This window comes from Mixophyes fleayi, chromosome 3, assembly GCF_038048845.1.
Source record: "Mixophyes fleayi isolate aMixFle1 chromosome 3, aMixFle1.hap1, whole genome shotgun sequence".
NCBI lineage: Eukaryota > Metazoa > Chordata > Amphibia > Anura > Limnodynastidae > Mixophyes > Mixophyes fleayi.
The window spans coordinates 343558619-343580678 of record NC_134404.1 but is presented as its reverse complement, the minus strand read 5'-3'; the positions used below and the strand labels follow the sequence as shown (position 1 = coordinate 343580678).

The 22060-nt window shown below is 42.6% G+C and overlaps 1 protein-coding gene across 4 annotated transcripts in view; it reads left to right on the top strand.

Annotated features, from left to right (window-relative positions):
- Positions 1-22060, top strand: part of MDGA1 (MAM domain containing glycosylphosphatidylinositol anchor 1) — a 272622-nt gene that overhangs the window by 141781 nt on the left and 108781 nt on the right. For all 4 annotated transcript variants that reach the window (XM_075204446.1, XM_075204447.1, XM_075204445.1 and 1 more), the window contains exons 3-4: positions 3279-3453; positions 11590-11786. In XM_075204446.1, coding sequence (XP_075060547.1) covers positions 3279-3453; positions 11590-11786 — 372 coding nt within the window. The remainder of the gene's footprint in view (positions 1-3278; positions 3454-11589; positions 11787-22060) is intronic.

The following is a 22060-nucleotide window of genomic DNA, read 5'->3' as shown; positions in this document are numbered from 1 at the left end:
TTCTCTTCTGTATGGACTTTTGGGTCAATCCTTTTCATCAGACTGCACATGTAATTTTATAAATGCTTGAGAGACAGACCTAGGTCAACAGTTGGAATGGGTGGACTGACAAGATATCCAGGAAGGTACGAATCTCGCCAAATAATGTGGTAATAGCGAATATCTATAATATTATTTATAGGTGGTATCTCGCTCCCATGTGATTACATGTCTGATTTAACCTCATATTACATATTTGGTGGCACTGCCCAAAGATTCATAGACTCTGGTCTCAAGTTATCAGTCTATTAAATAGCTTAATGGCAAGAGATCGAAGATATGTCATTTTGGATGGCAAAATATCAAACACACAGACGTGATAATATTGATTATACACATTATAAACGCTGTACGTGGCTCTACTGCCAAGGCTTGCAGGCAGTCTAACGCTCCAAGTCATTAAACAGAGATTGCAAGTTGCTGTATACAAAAACTCTCTGCGCACCTCGTTGGTCAGATGGACTTGGAAAGGATGGGGATCAGGGAGCACCATTTACCGGTTTCCACATGACACCAATCCATGTCTACTGCTGAATGGAGAGAGGAGTCACCTTAATGTCGGTGGAATTCGATGGGCGCTGATTAATCCAGATGGGGGGGGGGTCTTCCCTTCGTCCATTCTTTCTTTTCCTACCTGATATTTTCCCCTATTCCTTAATATTTTTCTCTTTTCCTTTTCCTTAGTTAAATGAACCTGGATGATAATACTGCAGAATGCACGGATGGTATAACATTTCAGTTCTGTATGGTTATCCTGTAATGTTATTTGTCATACTCAAGAATTTGAAGTGAATTTGTCTTTCCAGGATAGTCTTGTTCTTCTCATTGGAAATCTATAACAATAGACTTTTATTCTCCTGGAAATTATACCTATAGTCCTTGTTGTTCTATTGTATCTGGCCCCCAAAATGAAGCATGGGGGGAAGGCTGAGCACATGTCAGGTGACATAGTCTCCTCATTTTATGTTTCAGAATAATGGGATCCTTTAGCTATGCCCACATGTAGCGGGCGTTATATAAGGAAGTATTTGAGCTATCAGACACCATAAAGATTTAACCCTTTCCTCACATGTGAGGAAATCCAATCCAGAATCCAAGACTTCTCCCGAGCTGCCCCCCTACACTGGAATGACCTCCCTCGCTCCATCCGTCTCGCACCCACTCTATGCTCCTTCAAACGGGCACTCAAAACTCACCTGTTCCTGAAAGCCTTCCAACCATCCACTTAACCCCTCATCTACTCTGCAGTTCTCCCCCCTCTCCCCTGCCCCTTTTTCTCCCTTGTATCACTGCCTCCCTTTCGTGCCTTTTTGTCCACCTTCCCTTAGGATGTAAGCTCCATGAGCAGGGCCCCTCTCCCCTCCTGTCTCCATACCGAATCTTCTGCTCCGTATTTACTCCATATGTCTGCCCGGAGTTTCTGAAGCATTGGTACTCTGTGTTTATTGTTCTGTAATGTTTCACCCTGTATGGTCTACTGTTTGTACTATGTAAGGCGCTGCGGAAACCTTGTGGCGCCCAACAAATAAATGATAATAATAATAATAATGTGACAGATCCTTGCCCTGACACACCATACTACATGAACATATTTCAGGAATACAGGAGAGACAAACATGGTATGACCTAGTCTTTAACACTCCTACCCAGTCAAATTAACTTCTGTACAACTGAAAGAAATTTCACTATGGACACTAGCAGACCACAGTGACCCAACAAGAGTAGACTGAGGATGAAACTGATGGGTGGACACGTTAAGAAGGAAGGAGTAGACTTGTAGATGGAGTCTATAAAGAGACTGATAAGATGAGACTCAAAAGAGGAAACTGATAGGAGAACCTGGTATAGAATAGGATAAAAATCACAGGAAGAGACTGATAAGAGGAAACTCACAGGAGGAGACAAATAGGAGAAGCCTGATGGATGGAGCCTGGTAGGAATAGACTGATAAGTGGAGGCTGATGGGAGAAGACTTAGAGATGGGGAATGGAAGAAGCAAAATTATATGAAGAGACTAATAGAAGGAGACTGGTGGGAAGAGGATGAGATGTATAGAGTTGAAGGAGGAAACTTATAGGAGGTGATTGATAGAAGGGCAATGGATGGAGGAAACTGATAGGAGGATCTTGATAGAAGGACAATGGATGGAGGAAACTGATAGGAGGAGATTGATAGAAGGACAATGGATGGAGGAAACTGATAGGAGGAGATTGATAGAAGGACAATGGATGGAGGAAACTGATAGGAGGAGATTGCCAGGAGGAGACTGGTGGGAAGAGGATGAGATGTGTAGAGTTGAAGGAGGAAACTTATAGGAGGAGTTTGATAGGAGGACACTAGAAAGAGGAAACTGAAAGGAAGACCCTGATAGGTGGATACTGATAAATGGAGACTGATATGAGGAGACTGATAGGTTAGGCTTCAGGTTATAGGTGGTGTGGGCACATTCACAAGCTCTATAAATCAATACAGTTCCAGGCTGGTGACAGGTAAAACAAAGTTAATGGTTTAAAGACAGGATATGGAAGTAGACATTGTAATATTGTGTAAAACTTCTTTCATTTCTCAGTAAAGAGAAATCTATGGACCATAAAACAGGGTTAATTTAATATAATAAGGATATTTGGTATAGACAGAGATTTAGAAAAGAAATAAGCTTCTGATTTATAGGTAGAATATGCATCGTTAGAGAGGACTAATTTCTACTTACAATGCCTACTGGAATATGTATCTGGAAATTTAAGTGTCCTCACATTATGCTGGTTGACATGTTGGACTAAACCTAACTCATAAGAGCTATAGAAAGCAATAACATCAAAATCCCCTTGAAAGGTTAATGAAGACATTGTTCCCTTCTCCATTGTATTTATCAGTCATATTACGTTGCATATATCTTTGTGAATATTGTGAAATCTGACATACTGAACGATATATGACTATATAGTCTCTTAATGGTGTATGTAGCCCTGTCTTATAGTTCTGATTGTAAATAAATCTGAAATTCATTCATTCTAACAAACTGTAAACAGTTAGCAAAATGTTACATAATAGATATATTAAACATATTACTGAATCATAGTGTTAATGATTGGCAATGACAGATAATAGCCCAACTAGGGTATCTCTGCTGCACCCTGCAGGTCTTATAGGGAATTTCAATGTAAGCAGCTTTTCTAGGGGGTATAACTAACGGAGTTACAATATGTTCATTCTGATGACTGTTCTCTGTCTAATTCCAGGTGCGATGGACGAAAACCGCCGGCAGCGCGTCCGAAAAGTTCCAGGAAACCTCCATCTACAACGAGACTCTGCGCATCGAGAAGGTTCAGAGGATGCAGGGAGGTCGATACTATTGTAAAGCCGAGAATGGAGTTGGGGTCCCGGCCATCAAGTCCATTCGAGTAGATGTGCAGTGTAAGTCATTTACAGGCAGCCCAGATATTCCCACAGTTCTATTGTGTTTCTGGCTCTTCCTGAACAAGACAAGGACCCAACATGAGCCAGGTCTGTCCCTGTAGAGCAAAGGGGACCGAAATCAATCATGGTACAATTCTGTAACCAGAGGTCCGTATAACGCTACAGCCCAATGTCCTTACATCAGACAACCTAAAGGTCAAATGATTCAGTTATTCTCTAGCCAAATAGTTTTTCTAGTCAAATACGTAATGCATAAGGTTCTACTAGTGTGTTGGAGAATCCGGCCAACCTGTGTACAGTGAGTCTGAAGAGATTCTAGTCTGGGCTTTATCCCATAATACCTTATTCTCTAGCCTAATCATTGTTCTAGTAATGTCACATACAGTCAATGATGCCCTCATACAACAAGCACATAACGCGCCTCATAACTTTCTGCGTTTCGTACATCGAGCCACGTTTTGCAGAAAATTGCTGATACCAGAAAACCTACACAAATTAAATAAAAGTGTCATATATCTCAACATCTGCCAAGGAATGGGCCCTTGTACTATATTATTTATTTATAAATATTATTAATAGATCTTTTATAAAAGGCAACACGTGTTTTAGGATTAGTGGTCCTTTAAGGGCCCCTACCGCAAAGCACAGATCAGCTGATAAGCTAAGTTGAATAATATTTAAAGCTATCCTGTTACTGGAGGGGTTTTCTCCAGGAGTTTGGGATGGTCAGTCATTTTCTTATTGGCCTGAATTCAATGTCTCGGTGTCATATCCACATAGAATAACACACATATGGACTTAGTAGACCGTTATTCTGCCCCGTTCCTTTGCTCTCAGTCTCCTACCTGCTCCTTATGATGTTGAGTCCTGAAATGTTCATTGTGAAAGTGCTAAATGCTGGTTTCTGCTTTAATAATTCACATTTAGAACTATGGGGTGAATGGAGTGGCCCGGGCATTGTCATACTAACATCTACTCTTCACATGGACTTGGTAATGAGAAACTCCTCTGTATGGAAATATGCTGCTCGTTGTAAAGGCTGATCTTCTTCCATTGTTCTACCGAGCCGTACTGATAAGAGCATGGGTCTGCCTAAAGATGGTTCCTCAGAGGGACTGCCTAAACTCCCCTGGTCACATGGCCTGTGGTAGCTATAGCTACGCCCCTGGTCACATGGCCGGTGGTAGCTATATTACACCCTGGTCACATGGCCTGTGGTAGCTATATTACACCCTGGTCACATGGCCGGTGGTAGCTATAGTTATGCCCCTGGTCACATGGCCTGTGGTAGCTATAGTTATGCCCCTGGTCACATGGCCTGTGGTAGCTATAGCTACGCCCCTGGTCACATGGCCGGTGGTAGCTATAGCTACGCCCCTGGTCACATGGCCGGTGGTAGCTATAGTTATGCCACTGGTCACATGGCCTGTGGTAGCTATAGTTACGCCCCTGGTCACATGACCTGTGGTAGCTATAGTTACGCCCCCGGTCACATGACCTAGTGGGTCTGTCTTAAACTAGGTTCCTGAGAGCAACTATCTTTGTTCCCCAGAGCATCCACCTAAAACTATATTCCCCACAGAGGGTCTGTTTTAAACTAGGTTCTCAGAAAAGGCCTACAACTAAAGAAAAAAAATCACAATGACATTATAAACAAATACAATTAATTACAGCAAATCAGTCAGCTATAAATAAATGTGATGATTTGTCTTTTCCTCTATTGTCACTAATTGTGTGATGTTCCTCCTGTCACAGGCATTTCATAGGGCCCCATAACAGTCATATGGCCTGCTATAGATATAGTTATACCTGGGTCACATTACCTGTGGTAACTATAATTACGCCCTGGTCATATGGCCTGTGGTAGCTATAATTATGCCCTGGTCGCATGGGTTGTGGTACCTATAGTTATGCCCTGATCACATTACCTGTGGTACCTATAGTTGCGCCCTGGTCACATGGCCTGTGGTAACTATACTTACGCCCTGGTCACATGGCTTGTAGTAGCTATAATTACGCCCTGGTCACCTGGTCCATGGAGGCTTTAGTAACACCTTTGACCTGAAACCTGTATTTCTGGAACATTTATGGGATGGTGCAGAAATATAATTATACCTTGTTCCAGCTGTTGTACAATACATGATTCTATAATTCATGTCGATGAATAGACATCCATACTTGACACACAGACGTATGACCTGCCAGCTATAGTTGTACTAACATACATATCACACGGCCAATTTCTATATTCTGTTATTATGGGAAAATCCACAAATTGAGCAGTTCAGGTGACACCTATGGATATCTCATAGTTACACTGAGTTACACAAAGCACAGTGTCTGCTTAGGAGGAGATCAGTGGATACAGTGACGGGTGCTGCTGGCCTCTGCTCCAGCTGTGTGATCTCACGGCTCAGTGACGACGGCAGGGCTGAGATGTGTCTGGAGCTGCAGCCATCTGTCCCTTTGGATAATGTGCAGGATCTGGGTAGTTCGGACGTGGCTTGTCACTGAGCCAGATCTGCTGGTCTCCTGGCTCACTCTGGACCTTTCTCTTCCAATTTCATTTCATATACAACCTACCAGGGGCTTCCGGCTGACAGTAACGACAGTAATCAGATGGGTTGTCTCTGAATTCCACAATCTGGTTATCATGCACAAACTGATTTGATTAGATCTCTCCGGGATATCAGTGTGTCTTCCTTCAATTTAATTTCTTTAGAACAATCAGACTTTCTCGGTTTCCATAAATGGAGTTATATTTCTACCGTTGGAGAGCTCCTGCGGATAATTGTGAGGCCCAGGAAGATCTAAGTAACAGTCAGTCTCTTATATTCAGCTCGTAGACCCAGCGGGACAGACAGAGAAGTAATTATGTTTTAGATGTGTTCAGTTTCACTTCAAGTATCGCAAAGTACTAGGAACATCTAAATATTACAAAATTACCATTTTCATCAATTTCTCTCGGTAAACAACAATTGATTTTGGCTTCCTCTACATATTTTCCTAGTGTTGTAAACTGGGCTGAGTTAATTAATCAATGCAACAAAATCTATAATTAGCACATTTGGTGGAGGTAGCTAAAATATCAAAATAAGTCGGGGAATCAGAGCAGAATAATTGGATGATATTGGAAGGTGTGAATTATTGATAGCACGTATCCAAAACACACCTCCAAACTATTGTAACAAAGTGGAGATAACACAACAATACTTCTACTAACCATATATATGGATCAATGGCCACATGAAGGGTAAATGATATTGCAGTGAAATTTCTCCCATATCAAGTTCTCTGGTGGAACAGGCTATTTTGCAGAGTTTCAACGTTACAATGAAACAATCATTTCATGTTGCCAGAAAACTGTTCCCCACTGTATCGGTATATTCAATGTTTCACTGGATTTACAGTCCATGAATAGGGCTGGGTTGATAATGATTCCTTAAGTCTGTGGTGTGGTTGGCGTAGGACTGACAGCACGTAAGACTTGACTCCACCGGGGATACATATAGAATTTCACAACCAAATGAGGTGACTATTTCACAGAAAATGTTGCTCCTCTCTAGTTCATTTGTCGCCAACACACTAACTTAGTTACTTTTTTTAGAAATTCCTGCTTTGCAACTGAGATTCTACAAGATTTAGCAGAAAGATATTGCACCAGAGACTAATACATGTAAAAGCCACCGGGGGGCGCTGTGGGATTTGCTCCAAGGAAGCAGGTTCTTACCTCACCCTGCTCTGATTGCCTATTGCCCCATATCAGCGTTATAACACTGTCATATTAGTGGAGCAGTCTGCAGTGCAGGTTCATGTTCTGTTCTACGGCTCTGTTCAGGGGAAGATCAGCCTCTTACAAGTGAAATGTTATTTCTCTCCCCCAGCAGCCTGGGAGAGAGACATCATCAATCTGAGAGGGGTCAGGACACAGATGAAAGGAATCAGGGAACTGACTCACTAAAGAGGATTATTCATTTACTGATGAGACAAAAAGAGAGATTCAGAGGGGCCACAATAATGTGTTTTACCGTATGACATCCCATCGATCAGCCTGTTCCATCTGATTAATTCATTTATCTGTTAAGCTGATTGCTCGCTGTTTTATACCAGGGGTTTAACACTTTGTACTTAACACCGTAATGCTGACCGGTAAAGGGTATTGTGGTAAGTACCGGTTCATCTCACAGCACCTCATCCTTGCTCATTGTAGCTATTGTAACCTTCTGCTTCAGGGTTCTCTGTTCTGGCTTATAGGTTCCACGATTCAAACCTATGAAACTTTGTACACGTACTGTATCATATTTAATTTGACTCCTTGTTTTCTCTATATTCTGTTAGAAGGATAAACTATTCCTACAGTTTAAAAAATCGGACATAGGAACAAAAAATGTAGGGCCTGATTCATTAAGGATCTTAAATGAAGAGGATTCTTATTTCAGTCTCCTGGACAAAACCATGTTACAATGCAAGGGGTGCAAATTAGTGTTCTGTTTTGCACATAAGTTAAATATTGCCTGTTTTTTTCATGTAGCACACAAATACTTGAGAGCTTATTTGTACACTGAAATTTAAAGTTGATATGTATGTGCTACATGAAAAAACAGGCAGTATTTAACTTATGTGCAAAACAGAATACTCATTTGCACCCTTTGCAATGTAACATGGTTTTGTCCAGGAGACTGAACTAAGATACCTCTTCATTTAAGATCCTTAATGAATCAGGTCCGTAATTATTAGGAAATATTTACAGATGATGGACAGGTAGATAAAGGTAGAGTTACCTGCACAGGTGTCCTCACCTGGACACGTATGTTACTGCCTAATAGGGGTACAGAGTCTGCTCCTGAGCTCTCGCTGGTTGTTACCTGCCTCAATAATAATCCGTCCCTGGTTCTGTGCAGGTACTCGCTTCACACAGTAACACAGCCTGGGGCTGGATCTGATTAAATCACACAGGGGGTCATTAGTGATGGAGCAGGGAAAGTGAAACAATCTGCACCTCACATATGGATGGTGAGTTCTGAGTACAGAGGGTTAGAAGAAAATATCACCCAAGTGGCCTCCAACAAACCTACCAACATTGTTTATTTATACATGAACGTATATAATATTACATCATGGTGGAAATAAGTCATATTGACAGTTTTACTATTAGGGAACAGCAGTTTGTCATCCTGCTGAATATAACATATAAATTCACCTATATATCTTGTTCAACATTTATTTCATTATTTACCATTTTCATTCGTCTCCTGTCTCTTCCTGCTGCCCTAGTGAATACACAGGTTACATATTTGATAAGTATTTCACAGTACGGCAGCTTGTGATGTGCTTTGACGACAGGTACTCTCCAAGCCAATGATATGCTATCAATCTACTGCAGGAATGGACAATCTGTGTCTCTCCAGATGTTGTGAAACTACAAGTCTCAGCAAACCCTGGCAGCTATCAGTTGGGAAAGCATGATGGGACTTGTATTTTCACAACTGGAGAGTCATTAGTTGTCCAGGTCTGGTCTATTGGCTTGATACAACAAGAACCTCACATCACTAGTCCGTGCTGCTGGGGACCCTGCTCCTCCCACTATATAACTCTCAGTCTGTGGCTTCCTGCTGCCTCCATTCCCCTCCTCACATCATGTCACTGCCCCTGTCACATGCAGCCCTGTCCTCACTAACACATCACTCATCTCCTGATATACTCTGTGCTGCTGGGGGCCCTGCTCCTCCCACTATATAACTCTCAGTCTGTGGCTTCCTGCGGCCTCCATTCCCCTCCTCACATCATGTCACTGCCCCTTTCACACGCAGCCCTGTCATCACTAACACATCACTTATCTCCTTATATACTCTGTGCTGCTGGGGACCCTGCTCCTTCCACTACATAACTCTCAGTCTGTGGCTTCCTGCGGCCTCCATTCCCCTCCTCACATCATGTCACTAACCCTATCACATGCAGCCCTGTCCTCACTAACACATCACTCATCTCCTGATATACTCTGTGCTGCTGGGGACCCTGCTCCTTCCATTATATAACTCTCAGTCTGTGGCATCCTGCTGCCTCCATTCCCCTCCTCACATCATGTCTCTAACCCTATCACATGCAGCCCTGTCCTCAATAACACATCACTCATCTCCTGATATACTCTGTGCTGCTGGGGGACCCTGCTCCTTCCACTATATAACTCTCAGTCTCTGGCGTCCTACTGCCTCCATTCCCCTCCTCACATCATGTCACTGTCCCTGTCACATGCAGCCCTGTCCTCACTAACACATCACTCATCTCCTGATATACTCTGTGCTGCTGGGGACCCTGCTCCTTCCACTATATAACTCTCAGTCTGTGGCTTCCTGCTGCCTCCATTCCCCTCTTTACACCATGTCACTGCCCCTGTCACATGCAGCCCTGTCCTCACTAACACATCACTCATCTCCTGATATACTCTGTGCTGCTGGGGACCCTGCTCCTTCCACTATATAACTCTCAGTCTGTGGCTTCCTGCTGCCTCCATTCCCCTGCTCACATCATGTCACTGCCCCCGTCACATGCAGCCCTGTCCTCACTAACACATCACTCATCTCCTGATATACTCTGTGCTGCTGGGGACCCTGCTCCTTCCACTATATAACTCTCAGTCTGTGGCTTCCTGCTGCCTCCAGTCCCCTCCTCACATCATGTCACTGCCCCTGTCACATGTAGCCCTGTCCTCACTAACACATCACTCATCTCCTGATATACTCTGTGCTGCTGGAGACCCTGCTCCTTCCACTACATAACTCTCAGTCTGTGACTTCCTGCTGTCTCCATTCACCTCCTCACATCATGTCACTGCCCCTGTCACATGCAGCCCTGTCCTCACTAACACATCACTACGGCTACAGCTGTATTTAGGATTAGTATATAAAGTGAACATCACTTGTGTAGTTTGTTGTAGTTTAGGAAAAGTTTATGGGAAATAATGTTAAACCAAGAGACTGTTTTCCTAGTACCATAGATGATTATACAAGCTGGGCGTTTGGGGGGCAGCGGGGGCTGAGCTCGGGCACATTAAAAATACATTACAAGTTAAAATGGCTGTGTAAGCTGTAATATGCTCAGATCCATATGAGGCTATAGAGATAGTATAATATTTTGCTTTCACACATTTATGGTTGCACCGTGCGTTGCGAAACCATCTGAACAATTTTTTTATTTTACACTTGGCATAAACAGCTGAAAGGTCACTTTTTGCTAATACCCACATGAAGGAGACCAAGAATTCATCTGGCTGGGAAATTCCTCATCCAGCCGAGCTGACAATAAAAACGCTCGTGTCGTCCCTATCAATTTGTATTACTGAGAACTTTCCCCGATTACAGGAATGTGTCAGTCACAGAGGTGATAATGACACGTTTCATCCATGGAATGTGGCAGGTTCTGATAAGTGTAGTCTGTGGCATCCGCTTATTCTGAATATATTACCGGAGACAGGTAAAGACGTCAAGTAAAGGAGGATTATTCTGTTAAAAAAAGGAAAAGAAAAATTAAATAAAAGTGACTTAAGTTAGTTTAGTTAGATATTATATCCTATAACATCATGATGTCATTTCAGGGGCCTGAAAGTTCAGATATCTAATGATCAGGCAGAAATATCTGTGGTTTAGAATAACAGAAAATGGCTTTCAGAGAATTGGCTTTTTAAGAAAAAATACTGAGTTGGATGCATTAATTCCATTTCATATTACTTCCAAGTTCCTTCAGATCCTACGTTAGTGACCGTCCTGACTGATCACCTATGATAGGACAGATGGGTTTGCCGTAACTAGGAGATATAATTATTACCTTCGCTAGGTGTGTGTATTATACAAATATTGACTGATTTTATATTATTGTTTCATGTTTGCATTAATCAACCCTTTTTGGTAGATAGGTTTATTATTTTGTTCCATCGACCTTTCCTGATACTTTCCGACGAGACGTTTTTGTTGGTTGACTCCTTAGTTGGTTGTTGGTTCACTGGTTGGTTGGTGTTGTTCATCGTTTGTAATCAGTTGTCCACACTCACCTGTCCTTCCAAATCCAGGTGCAATATATAGTCCATTAACGAAACTGTACATGACAAAGTGGTAACCTCTGTGTGCTGCTGCCTTCTAGATCTAGATGAACCCATTCTCACCATTCACCAGACGATCAGTGATGTACGTGGCAGCTTCTACCAGGAGAAGACCGTGTTCCTTCGGTGCACAGTCAGCTCCAACCCACCGGCTCGCTTCATCTGGAAACGGGCCACTGAGATCCTCTCGCACAATCAGGACAACGGAGTAGACATCTACGAACCCCTTTATACACAGGTACGTCCCGGGTGCCATGTTTACCACCAGAACCTGAAACTCTGTCATCTATGACCTGCATAAGTCAATGACAGGTTGTATAGGAGGTGTAATGATATCTCTACTGAAAAGTAATCACATTGTCAGGAATTGGTATATTATGTGGATGTAAAAAGTTTGTTTGTCCAGGTGGTTTTGTGTGAATTCAGTGTAGATCCGACGTGTGTGTGTGTGTGTGTGTGTGTGATTGTGAAGTTAGTGTGGATCTTCTGCTGCTGCTATCTCCTTTCTCCCCTCCCCTCCAGCTAGCTCACCCTCCTTTTCTTCCTTCACTCCGGTATCTGCAGATGAAGTCCATACCCTTCTCTCCCCCCTCCACTTGCACACAGGACCCAATCCCCTTCCACCTCCTCCGCTCCCTCTCTCCCGAAGCCTGCTCCCACCTTACACACCTCCTCAACCCCTCCCTCTCCTCTGGAATCTTCCCCTCCTCTTTTAAACATGCTCTTGTCTCCCTCATACTCAAGAAACCGTCCCTTGATCCCGCCTCTCTCTCTAATTACCGCCCTATTTCTCTTCTTCCTTTTGCCTCCAAACTCCTTGAAGGGGTTGTCTACAACCGTCTCACCTCCTTTCTTTCCTCTCACTCACTACTTGACCCACTCCAATCTGGTTTTCGCCCTCACTAAAGTCACTAATGACCTTCTCCTCGCTAAATCCAGTAGACACTACTCCCTTCTTATCCTTCTTGACCTCTCTGCTGCCTTCGATACCATTGACCACGCACTCCTTTTGCAAACCCTCAAATCTTTAGGCCTATGTAACACTGTCCTCTCCTGGTTTTCCTCTTACCTCACCAACCGCTCCTTCTCAGTTTCTACTCATGATTCTACATCATCCCCTCTTCCCCTACCCGTTAACATTCCTCAAAGCTCCGTTCTTGGCCCCCTGCTTTTCTCCCTCTACAACTCCTCCCTTGGTGTCCTCATCCACTCCTTTGGCTTCCAGTACCACCTCTATGCTGATGATACCCAAATCTATCTTTCATCCCCTGACCTCTCCCCTTCCCTTCTGTCTCGTGTCTCCTCCTGTCTCACGACCATCTCATCTTGGATGTCCCAACGCTTCCTTAAACTCAATATTTCCAAGACCGAGCTTATAGTCTTCCCCCCTTCCAGGACTCTCCCACCTCCCCTCTCTCTATTTCTGTTAATAACACTACCCTCGTTTCTGTCCCCCAAGTCCGATGCCTTGGGGTCATCCTTGATTCCTCCCTCTCATTTAAGCCTCACATATGTCCCTCTCAAAATTCTGTTACTTCCCCCTTCGGAAAATATCTAAGTTACGTCCCTTTTTCACCACGGAAGCCACAAAAACCCTTGTTCACTCGCTTATTATCTCTCGCCTTGACTACTGTAACCGTCTTCTCTCTGGCCTACCTGATTCTCGCCTTGACCCTCTTAAGTCTATTCTCAATGCTGCTGCCCGCCTTATTTTTCTCTCCCGCCGCTCTATCTCTGCGGTCTCCCTCCAACAGTCACTACATTGGCTCCCCATACCCTACAGAATTAAATTTAAACTCCTCACCCTCACCTTTAAAGCTCTCAGTTTATTTTCCCCTCCCTACATCTCCAATCTCATCTCTACCTACAATCCTACCCGCCCCCTCCGCTCTGCCTGTGACCGCCGCCTCACTACTTCACTGATCACCTCCTCTCCCTCTCATCTTCAGGACTTTGCCTGGGCTGCTCCCCTGCTGTGGAACGATCTTCCACGTTCCATCAGGTTAGCATCTACTCTCAAAGGCTTCAAGCGTGCCCTTAAGACTCATTTCTTTATTCAAGTCTATCAGTCCTCCTAACTCTCTTGTCCTGGCTCTCTCCCCTAGTTAGTACCACCCTTTATGTGTCTCCCCCTCCCTTTAGGATGTAAGCTCTCATGAGCAGGGCCCTCTTTCCTTGTGTGCTCCTTCTACTGTTCCTTCACCCTCTGTACCTCTTGGCCTGCTTCCCTAGCCCTGTTTTCCCTGTTTTATTAATCTTCGGCCTTCTTCTTGAATATAATCTGATCTGCTTTACCCTGTCACCTGTGTTTGTATATATTTGTGTATCATGTTGTGTCTTGGTTCTGTTTTCTGTATATGTAATGTACGGCGCTGCGGACCCTTTGTGGCGCCTTATAAGTCAAAGATAATAATAATAATAATACTTTTTTTGTGTGATTACTATGAATCCAGCTTTTTGTATGGATCTGGATTTTGGTGTAAATTTAGTGTGTGTTTGTGTAATTTAGTGTGGATCCAGGTGGATCTATGTGTTTGTGTGAGTTTAGTGTGAATCCGAGGGTTCTCTATGAGGAAAGCTGGAGATCACTCAATGCTGGTCAGTGATGCATTGTTACATCATTCAGTCGTCCATGCACATTTAGTGTAGGTTAATTCCACACAAAAATTATTTTTGGATTTCGATAATTTATCCATAAACACAACATATTTCTTACCTGTGTTGCGATCCACTCGACATAATGTTCCCCCAACATCTGCCATGGTCAGGAGAAGACACGCTGCCTGTCTCAGCAGGAATTTTGTCGAAACAGCCTTTTTTCATAGAGGTAGCATCACCATAGGCAAACCGAGGGGGGGGGGGGGGGGTTTCCTTGTGCCTGGAATCCCCCCTCCCAGCCTGGGGTACTGTATGCTTGAGGTGGCTGGACCCTGCCCAGGACCAGCCACTTTGCAGCTTGTGTGCAGATCGTTTCTGTCTGCACTGTTCACAGCCATCTCTCACCAACAAGTATTGAATGCAGCAAGAACAGGTAGGAGAGAGCAGGACAGTCTGAAAACTTTACTGGCACACTCAATCAGGACTTTGTACTGATTTTAGGGACAGTTGGGAGGTATGTTCTGCTTCACACAGCCCTGCTTGAAAAGGGAGAGCTGTGTGCCCCTAACAGTAGTGCACGCAGCATTGCCCGTGTATATGATGAGGATAGGAAGTGTCGGAGAGCAGCCAAGCACTGTCTAATATTATAGCCACGCCCCGAAGCATGCTGGCCACACCCATTGGCAGTGTGGCATGGAAACCCCCCTCTACAAATCCTTTGTTTGCCCCTGATCAACAGCACAGGGCCAGGAAGGCCTCCTCTGACCGCCATAGACGTGGGGGAGGGGGGGGGGGGGGAAACCCTCCGCATCCAGTAAATTTCCTCAACCCAGGGAATTAATACTTTGCATTAGTTTGCTTACTGAACTTCACCCATAATATAATTGTTTAGATTTGGGCAGAGTTTTCCTTTAAATAACTAGAAACAGGAAAATACTTATTCCTAAAGATGATATATTTGGATTCTGTTTTGTGGTGAGTAATATAATAGTACAGCGGTGTTGATAGACTGACATAAGTGTGCGCTGTGTCAGTAAATACATAAGTCAGTAAGACACAACTCTGACTGAGCTCCTGGAATATAAGACTTTCCTTCTTATCCAGCGTCTGATCTCCTCTCTCTGGGGATATCATTCATCCAGGAAGAGAGACAGATAAATAGGTGTTTTCTGAAGGGTAATTGGCCGACACTAACAGCCAGACCCAAACATTGTTCTTCATATGACGGGTAATTCTCCGTCCGCAGATCCTCTCCGCGCTCCATACACAGACATTAGATTGTCACCTGCCGTCTTATAGGCCTTTCTGTCATTCAAGTTGTCATTTTTAGATGCAAGTACCCGGTTACATGTCCATTATTCCTTATACCTCATTAAGTTCATCTTTGTTGAATCGACCACTTGCTTAAAGGGGATGTATTCAATTTCACAGTTATTTTAATGCAGATCCCCTGACTGGTAAATGATTTACAAATCACTGGTGTTAAAGGATAATTCCAACCAAAACTAAAGGATGTCCTTATATAAAGCCCAGTCCAAAAGTTTAATGACCTGGAACATGGCGTTCCCTGGCTCCTGGCTGATATAGACAGCAATGTCTGACCCGGTCAACAGCTATCTAGAGGGAGACTCATCTGTCCTTCTGCAGCATTGTGTATTTATAACAGAACTTCTCCATGACTTGTAATATCCTTATAATCTACAATAGGGAGTGCATTATCTCACATGTTTGAAAACACTTCTGTGTCCTGTATAGAAGAGATGGTTCTGTGGCTCTGCGGTTGGCTTGTAACATCTTTATCACCTGCGCTGTAGAATATATTGTGCCACAGGTAGGCGTTCACTCCAGCTTCAGGGATTCCAGAATGCACATTTCGGGGAGCGCTCCTACAGGTGACCACTTTCCCGACAAGATGATTTTATTTGTCCTTGGAGGTGGTAGGTAATGTTACAACTTTTGCACCAACCAGAAAGGCAGTTAACTTAGCGTGCGGCTACAGAGTCGTTCCCCCCCGCCGTGGATGGTGGCGGAGTACAAAGAGCAGCTCCACCTATTTTTTTTTTTTATAAATAAAACACTTCACTCTTATTAACCAAACTACACTGATGGCCTGTATTCGTTCTACATTCTTCAGGCATCAACCCTGGACAGCTGAATTGCTAGAAGCTTGGTAAATTATATTCCTTGTGTACATATAATTATTGTGCTGTTATTCTGCCCCCGTCACTTCTTTTTCGGGATACAAAGAATCACCCTCCACTACCACCCCTTCTAAGGTCCGCCAATAAGGAATTTTACTCCACGTTCCACCTCTCTGATGTATCTAGTGCCCCAACACAGTTCCTCCTCCCCTGGAAAGATTAAAGCGAGGCAAGCTCCCCATTAAAACGAGAGGGAAGTTCCATTCCATCATAGGATACCATGCAATGCATTGTATACAGTATAGGATTATTCATATGGAAAAGTAACTTGCTATGAGTGGGTTAACTTGCATATCGTTTGTGCAAAATACAGAAATATTAGTAAACTACTGAAGGGTCCAGCCATTAATATACGTTGTAATTTAGTATTAAAATGTCACAGAGGCAGCTGAGGGATACCCAGTGTCGAAAAGGGTTAACGTAGTGCTTCACAGCGCCAGTGAGGTGATATGAGCATGCATGGCCAGGCTGGCCGCTATGGATATATAACAAAGCTTTTATTTAAATTTTCATGCTTTTCTTATAGCAGTGGAAGTAAAAGATTTTCAGCTCGTCTCTGCGCTGCCCAGCGACACAAAAATGAATAACTTGCATTTCGATAAGTGCCAATAATAAATGAGATATTTTACAGCAAAAAGAAGATTTGCAAGAAATAGGTCCCTTTATAACAATGTAGTTTCCTTCTCACTTTTATAGGTAGCTCTGTTCCCCTGCCGCTGGTGGGAAAATAGGGATTGCAATTACTGAGGGACAATAAGAAATAAAATTGCCACCTTTCCGTGTGTCTAGGAGGTTTTCTGGAAGTTCCAGTAAGTTCACAGTCTGTCTTCATCTCCTGGGGTCTGCTGAGCAAAGAAAAACATTCAATTAGATTTAATTTTAGGATCCATCCCCGGCTTTACACAGTGAACTCTTCAAATCTTGCAAAGTGCTTCCAAATTCAGCCCTTCCATATGGTTCCTGCTGTCTTATTAATCACCTCTTAATATCATAACTCTACGTGCATTCTCCATAGATAAGACAGTGAATCAATATCCGCTCTCAGCCAGCCCTATTACCACATCTAATGAAACTCCGCTTCCTGCAGTAAATTAAGATGGTCTACCTGCAGACAGTAATGTGATTGGATTTGCGGGAGAGGAAAGTTTCTCTGCTATTGCTATTTCCACCTCACTGGGAACTGGGGCTGGATTCCAGTCCGTTGCCGTCCATGTAAGATGTCACTCGTTCTCTCAGGACCAGCCTTTGCTGCACATGAGTCAGAGAGAATCAAGTTCCTAACTCAGGAATAAGTCCCCTCCCACGTACACAACTGGACTCATGTACAGTATGTCTAAGGGAACATGCTATAGACATGGGTAACCAGCATATATTACCCTATTCTCAGGATATAAAGTGATGACGGCATTTTAGGATTTATTTCTTGACAGTTTCCGGATATATTTTTCCCAAAAATGTCATTTCAAAGGTTTATCTTATCGATGCATCAGATTATTGTGTGACTTATGCCACTGTGATTCCTCATTCGTGGCCTCAGTGAAACATATTATTATTTATGTCTTTATATAGAGCTGTACGTTATCATTAAGATACATATATATTACAATCATTATTATTATTATCGTTTATTGATAAAGTGACAACATTTTACGGAGTGCTGTACATTCTGGGAGTCATCCTACAAATAACAGAAGGTAAAGATAATCCTACCCATAGGAGCTTACAATCTAAGGGGTGGGGGATACAATTGATACATAAGGAAGCAAAATAACAATTGTTGCTGTTGGGTAAAGTGGGTGTGGCTACTGTAAACCAGCGGCATTCTCAGCCGCCAATAATAAAGCCGCCATTGGTGATTGGCGTTCCTGCGCAGCTACCAGTGGTGCGGTTACAGGGCGGAGAGACAGATAGAGGTGGAGACATGAAACGTGAACCAGTTACTAGAAAAATCAGTCAGCTGCTGGCCATGATGTTTGTCCGTTCCCATGTATATCACCCAGGGAGTAGGCTGTTATTTTCATGTTGCATGGACAATGTAGGTCCTGGGATAATGACATGAAAGTGTAGAGTCCTCCATGTGCCCCTATCTTTCACAAATTTGGTGTCAAGTGGTGATTGTGCTGCATGGCTATCTGTGTGTCCATGGCCGTCTTGAGGTTGTTAATACATATTTTCGCACTCATCAGGCGGTTATCCACCAGCTCGGAGGAGCTGACTGATTAGTGTTTTTCTATGGCATCAATGTTGCTGTTGGATATAGTGCCAAGATGTTAGTCCCCAGGACCAGCCCTGTCCTTAGTGTGTGTTGATTCCTCAGTACCAGCCTTTAATTTCCCACAGTTTTGTAGCTGTTATACATATATGGGATGGAGGTTATGTGGGGGGCAGGACAATGAGCTTGTTTAAAGTACAGCCATCTCCATGCCAAATGCCAAATAAAACCTATTAAAATAATAGTCACCAATACCCTACTTACTATATAGTGAAATATCATCACCCAACGCATTTCACAACAGCATACAGGAAAAGTGCAAAGTACAATGAGAACATTGTATCCTACAGAGAAGAGCCGGGGATCTTCTCTGAATCACTTCCTCAGCGAAACTCTACCAAGGTACACACCATGGGGTGCACAGACGTTCCGTTAGATAAAGGGGTATACAGGAAATAGATTGTCTTGTCATGTAGGTGCTTTTTCTGGAACAACAACAAATGGCAGCTTTGGAAACCATATATGGCAATGAGTAATAATAGACTGAGTAGTTAGTGGTATTGTGTGTTAAGTGGTCGCAAATAGAATGGACTTTTACACCCGTCTGGAGGGTGCCAGGAAGGGGGTCTTCACTTTGTGTTAAACCTTCCACCGTATAGCATGCCGAGTAGGCCAATCATATTCAGAATTTTACTGAGACTGCTCCTTGTTAGTGAGCTGCGGTCAGTATGTCTAGTCATTGACTAAAGGGGTCATCCGCTAAACAATGAAAAATGCTATATTACTTACCGTCAATTTCAAAGTTTATTAAAGGCAAATCATCCGCGCAGTCTCCACAGATTGATATAAACAGGCGAATCTATGAAATATTGATTTGATAAATTGAGCTTGCAAAAAAGTAAAAATGTGTCGCTATTTTCACAAGTGTGATGAAGAGAAATGTTCATGTACACACATTGAAATAAATGGACTCATTAATTTTCACTGGTTTTCCCACAGTTGTGCTATTAACCCATTGAAATGATTGGACACATTGGGCCTGATTCATTAAGGAAAGTTAAGCAAAAGTAAGTAAGGCAAAACCATGTTGCATTGGAAAGGGAGGTAAATGTAAAATGTGATGGCAGATTTATATTTGGGGTAGGGCATGTCCTAGATCAACTTTAAATTTCAGTGTACAAATGAGCTATCAAGTATTTGCGTGCTACAGGAAAAAAACAGACAGTATTTTCCATATGTGCAGAATGATAAATTAATTTGCACCCCTTGCATTGCAACATGTTTTTGTCCAGAAATCTTAAGTAAGAAATTTTACTCAATTTTTTGCTTAACTTTCCTCAATGAATCAGGCCCATTGAAATCAATATATAAAACTCTGTCTATGAAGTTTTCCATTTTTAGACAAATCGGGTAGTTATAGAAGAGGCTAATATATTTTTCTTTTGGTGTTTCCATGTAACCAGAAGTGTTAATTGATTCCCTCCCCCACATCAATAGATATTTGAAAGCCTTTATGTATGTGGTAAATTCATTTATTATCACTTTGATTTTGCTGAATATTGAAAGTTTGCTACTATATCTTTAATGGAATTGCAGTGAGAGATTTCAATACTCAGCATAATCACCCAAAGTTAGCAAATCTAGCTCTCAATTAAAGGCTTCTAAATATTTATTGATGTGATAAAAAGCAAATTAACACTGCTGGGGACTACAGGCATACGAGAACATGAAAATGCAGGATCATTTGGAATATCTCCGACACCTGCAGTATAGTGTTCAAAATGCAAATGTCTGCCTATACTATCTGGCTAGCAACGGAGAACTTTATAGACTTCACTCTATAAATATTTGGTAAATTTTCCTTACCTTGATAGAACATATTATCTATCATTTGGGAATTACATGGACCAGTCCCGATTTCAAAAGTAGCTTAAACTGTTGTAAAAATGGTGTGGTTTATGAGAAATAAACATATTTTCCATGCACAAAACACCAGATAGACACATATGACGGGGATATAACTTTAATATTGTTCTATCACTGTATGTGAAGACATTATCCCTATTTTTGTGAGTGTTAGATGATTTTACATAAACGTGTTATACAAGTTAACCCGTGCATGATACTCATGCATTCTAGTCAAATCAAGCTACTTAAGGTGTTAAAAAGGTTCTTGTCATGCATTTGGGCCATAGCCCAGGCCTCCTCAGGGGAAGAGCGTTACTTCCCGACGTAAGCGCCCTTTTTTAACGTGGTTTTGTCCACATGTCACCACCTCATCATTCTTCTCCATCACCTCATCCTTCATCTTTATCGCCACATCTATCCAGATGTCTATCCAGACACAGGGATCTCTCTCAGCGGTCCTGAGTATCACACTCCTCTCGTTCTGTCACCCCCGGCAACCACCAACCACTCCCCACTGTCACCCCCGGCAACCACCAACCACTCCCAACTGTCACTTCTCCTTCAAGAAATATATATATATATTTTTTAAATCCTTATAAACACTTTTAACAATTAACAAATTAAATTAACAAATTAAAAACATCTTAGTATACCAATTTTCAGCCCTTTCTGAATTTTTTTTTCCACACACACTAAGAATTTAGTAGGTCAGTGTATAACTCCGCCCAGCAGGTGGCGCTGCAGCTTGGTTTTATTTTTTCCACACACACACACACAGACAGACTAACACACGCCACTAGACATTTATATTAGAGATTGTATGTCCTACTAACTAATGACTGCTATAACTGGTTTATTTACCAGCCTGGTGTAGGGAAAGATGTTCACATACTTTTCTAACCTAACTTCTTATTTGTACCATAAAACGTCCGCTGGCGCAGTACAAGGCGGTAACGTTGTCAGCCCAGTTACAGGGATAATTCCTGCTGGCCACAGTTCAGAGGTCACGGGTACAGATGAAGGTTAGCTGGGGTAGTAAGGAACCTGGGGACGTATTTAATAAGTAACAGGTTTTTATACCGTTAATTATCATCTGGCATTGCAACAATAACAGATGGCATTTTGTAGCAATTTACTATAAAATGTTGGGACAGTGTATCCAATAGTTAATTATATCATCTCTGACATTATTACTGAACAGTTCAATTCAGGTCACACCAACAGAAATAGAAATATAGCAAAGATTTTTGTGGATCAGCGGAATATAGTGACCTATAGGGTTTATAGGGGGCCGATATTCACGTCTTCTCCACAACGGGGGGGGGACTAGGAATGGGTCATTCCGGCAAGGTCAATGCATGCGCTAATGCAACAATAAAGTGAATTTGTCATTGATTGGTTGTGTCCTGATTGCAGAAGAGACGCTGAGAGCGTTGGCAGGGACTGAATAACTAATTGATTTGTTATGTCTTGATTGGAGACTAATGCACTCGTTATATTTAGGATCCAAAGTATAAAATGTCTGGAGAAAAGTTCGTCTTTCTGACACAGGGATTGAGACAGAAAATGCTGCATTTAAAAGAATGTCCCTGC